The 3,292-nt window shown below is 46.9% G+C and overlaps 1 protein-coding gene across 1 annotated transcript; it reads right to left on the reverse strand.

Moving 5' to 3' along the window:
* Positions 1-1,881, reverse strand: BDV59DRAFT_162545 (uncharacterized protein). Its single transcript, XM_073687579.1, has 2 exons — positions 209-1,881; positions 1-157 (listed from the first exon to the last, which is right to left on the reverse strand). Exon 1 carries the CDS (start codon positions 1,324-1,326, stop codon positions 376-378), a length of 951 nt encoding a protein of 316 aa, XP_073542541.1. The 5' UTR covers positions 1,327-1,881; the 3' UTR covers positions 1-157; positions 209-375.
* Between the last annotated feature and the right edge of the window lie 1,411 nt (positions 1,882-3,292).

Genomic DNA, 3,292 nt, shown 5'->3' on the forward strand with positions numbered 1-3,292 from the left:
GGGGGGTGGGGCTGCTGACCTAAAGAGACGGCTAAGTAAATCCGAATCTGAGCCAATGAAATCATCGCAGTAGACCAACCCGCTAAAACAAATTAAATTGTTCAAACTGGAACCTGCTACACTTTATCAAGGTACCGAGACAGTTCGGTTGGGAGGACTACATTGTTAGTATGAGATCTAATTCCTGAATTCTCAACAGTGCGATTACCTGTCCTAAGTACAACTGCCCTAGGATATTATTGCCCTTGTTCAGAGTGGTCAACCTCGCAATATCTGCTTCCACTGCGCCAAAAAATAAAGGCTAAACTGAAAAAGGAAAGCGAAACAATCTTTCGATACACCCCAACTTTACCAAGACGGTCTTTTGCATCACGTTCACTGCCTAAGGGGCACAGGAAGGTTTAGAGTCTGGGTGTCGGCAAAAAGCTGTTTGGTATGGTTAGTATAGAAACGACCCTGGATAGTCCATTCGGATACAGGGCCGCTGCCTGCACTTCCATCAGAGGCCACCCAAGCGTAGTAAGTTGAACCTTGTCGAAGTGGTACGAACTGCGATACTCGTTTATAACCAGCTGGAGGACTCGGAATTGTAGGGCTAACGGAGACCTGTGGCTGCAAAGGTGCTGGGGCGCGGCCTGGTCTACCGGGCGGCTTTGGAAAAACATTTGACTTATCAATCCTTGGTAATTGAATCGCTCCTCCGCTCGATGATGTCACCTCATTACTACCAACCCACGGCTGTGGGGCGAGCCGTACCATATCACGGAAAGCTTTTTGGATATCTTGTCCGTCCCGATTGTTTCCCAGATCTTTGTAGTCTTCGTTGCTCCCTAGGTCTGGTGATCCCCATAACGGGCAAAGGCGCATTTCATTGCGGCGCACGATCCACAACCGTAAATGGACACCAACAAGAGTTCCAGCATACACGAAATCGCTGGTATTTGATCTGTCGCTAAAAAACTCTCTGCAGTAGTCAAGAGCCTCCTCCTCAACAGCTCTGGTGCTGTAACTTTGTCGGACACGGGTGCGTTTGGCCTCAATGAAGCAGAGGATCTGGAGCCGCATCACTCTCGTCAAATACGTAATAACGATATCTGCCGCCAAACTGGAGTGTTCGTGAGGTGGCACCTCTCCGTTGACAAAGACGGAGCTATAATCTGGGCCAGTAAAAACCACTTTGTTCAGGACATTCTCCAAAACTCGGACGGCAATGCGCTCCTTTGGTGGGGTATAACCCGGAGGAGGAGGGAACGTGACACAAGCCTTGTTATATAATTCGAGATTGGCAAGGCTGATGAGGCCTTGTGCAAGACCTGGAAAGCTCATGTTGTATATAAACCAAAGAACAAGTCGAAAAGGTAATGCTCGTTGCTGTCACGCCTTATATCTTGTGCTGTTGCCTATCTTCACAATCCACCAATATCTCTTACTGATAACTACCTGGGGAGATGACTGTACTTATATTAGGATGTATCCCATCCTGACAGGGACCCTAGCAAAATCCCAATAATAGTCAGGGTGCTAGTTAGATTCACCAGTGCAACGAGATAGAAAACACTAGTCATTGAAATGGGAGGCAATGTCCTATCATTTCAGCAAGAAGCAGCCCAGGCTAGTCAGATATCCTACCACTACAGCAAGGACCTTCTTCATCTGCAGTATACCGCTAATCAAGAATGAGGGGTAATGTGATGCCCGACATCCCATCCAGACCAAGCTGGCAATGATATACGCCCACGGTCTATTCCACCTGCGAGGAGGCAAGTGTGATGTTAACGTTATGTGACTAAGCCGTGGTTATCCTTGGTGATTGTGATGGATTTTTTGTTCGCCACCAATGCAAAGAAGACGTAGTAAGATAACCTCCTGGTGCATCTGAGTACGAGGCTGAGTCTACCGGCAGGTATCGCGCTATTAAGTTGCCTCCTATATCCTACAATATGCAGTACTACAACCCTTAGAAGAATAGATATTAAACAGATATTCTATAAAAATATTACCTGGGGAAAGGAGCCTCGTTTAGAAACTACCTAGCATATAATAAACCAGTCTTCTTTGCTTAGTTTAGTCCCCCAGCGCCTGGGAATGGCGGAGATAGTCGCATATCATCCCCTCACAATTCAGCCTCGCTAGTATCTTATGAAAGCACCTGCGCTGAAATGATAGGACATCCGCCTCCCATTTCTATTAGCACTTTCTATCGCATTGCACTTGACTTGTATCTTCTTGTATCTTCCTGGCAGATGGAATAAATCCTTGCCGTATATCATTGCCAGCTGGTCAATATCTTGGTCTGAATGGGATGTCGGCCATCACATTACCCCTCATTTTTGGCTTCATGCTTACTGGCAGATGAAGGTCCTTAGGGTACTGGTAGGACATTCGCCTCTCATCTCAACTAGTTGATCTATCTTATTGGCAGTTGTGGAATATCATTGGACGAGAGATAGCGCGCGCGCTATCTCCTGTCCAATAGAACTGGGACTTCTGATGCCCAGGATGATAATCCTTGTAGCCTGTAACATTCCTTTCAATATAGTTTGTCCGACATCCCACCCAGAATAAGATTTTATGGGCCGCCTCCCACCTGGGCTACTAATAGAGCCCACTTATTGAACGCGAGATAGCGCGCGCGCTATCTCGCATCCAACAGTGTTGGAAGATCAGTGGTAATGGGTATCCCCTTACTCATCGCATCTTAAGGTGGAGCTACCGCAGTAGCCGCTAAAATTAGAAGACCGGGGTGTGGGGCGGCGGCGCTTTCGAGTCAGGCAGGGCCTCAGTAAGCTTTAGATGAAATAAGTCTTCATATTGATCCACTTTGATCTTTTAGATTTATACGATTTAACTTATATCATTAAACATAGCGTGTCTATGTTCTCTTCTTCACAGGATGAGTTCCGTGGAAGAAATAAAGCGTGCAGCAGCAATTTTGTCCCGATTACAGAACGACAAGCAGGACTTTGATATATGTCGTAAAGAACTTGAAGAGGCCTTCAACAACTTACAGACGTTGCTACGCCATCCTTCTTTGGCGAGAGGTTGGTGTTTATCTCTCTTTTGATTATACGAGTTATAGCACAATCTTTATCACCTGCTTATATGATCCGTGGACAATTCTACAATAGGGACCGTTCCGAAAAGCCATGTCTCCATACATGCCACCAATGAATCAATGAATAGTAGTAGCAGCAATGCCAATGAGGCTAATATCGAGGCCAACGACGAGGCCAACGGCGAGGCCAACGGCGAGGCCAACGGCGAGGCCAACGGCGAGGCCAACGGCGAGGCC

This window comes from Aspergillus ambiguus (assembly GCF_047715705.1).
Source record: "Aspergillus ambiguus strain CBS 117.58 unplaced genomic scaffold BDV59scaffold_85, whole genome shotgun sequence".
NCBI lineage: Eukaryota > Fungi > Ascomycota > Eurotiomycetes > Eurotiales > Aspergillaceae > Aspergillus > Aspergillus ambiguus.

Coding starts and splice junctions, on each gene's coding strand:
- BDV59DRAFT_162545 (XM_073687579.1), bottom strand. CDS start 1,326: ATGAGCTTTCCAGGTCTTGCACAAGGCCTCATCAGCCTTGCCAATCTC.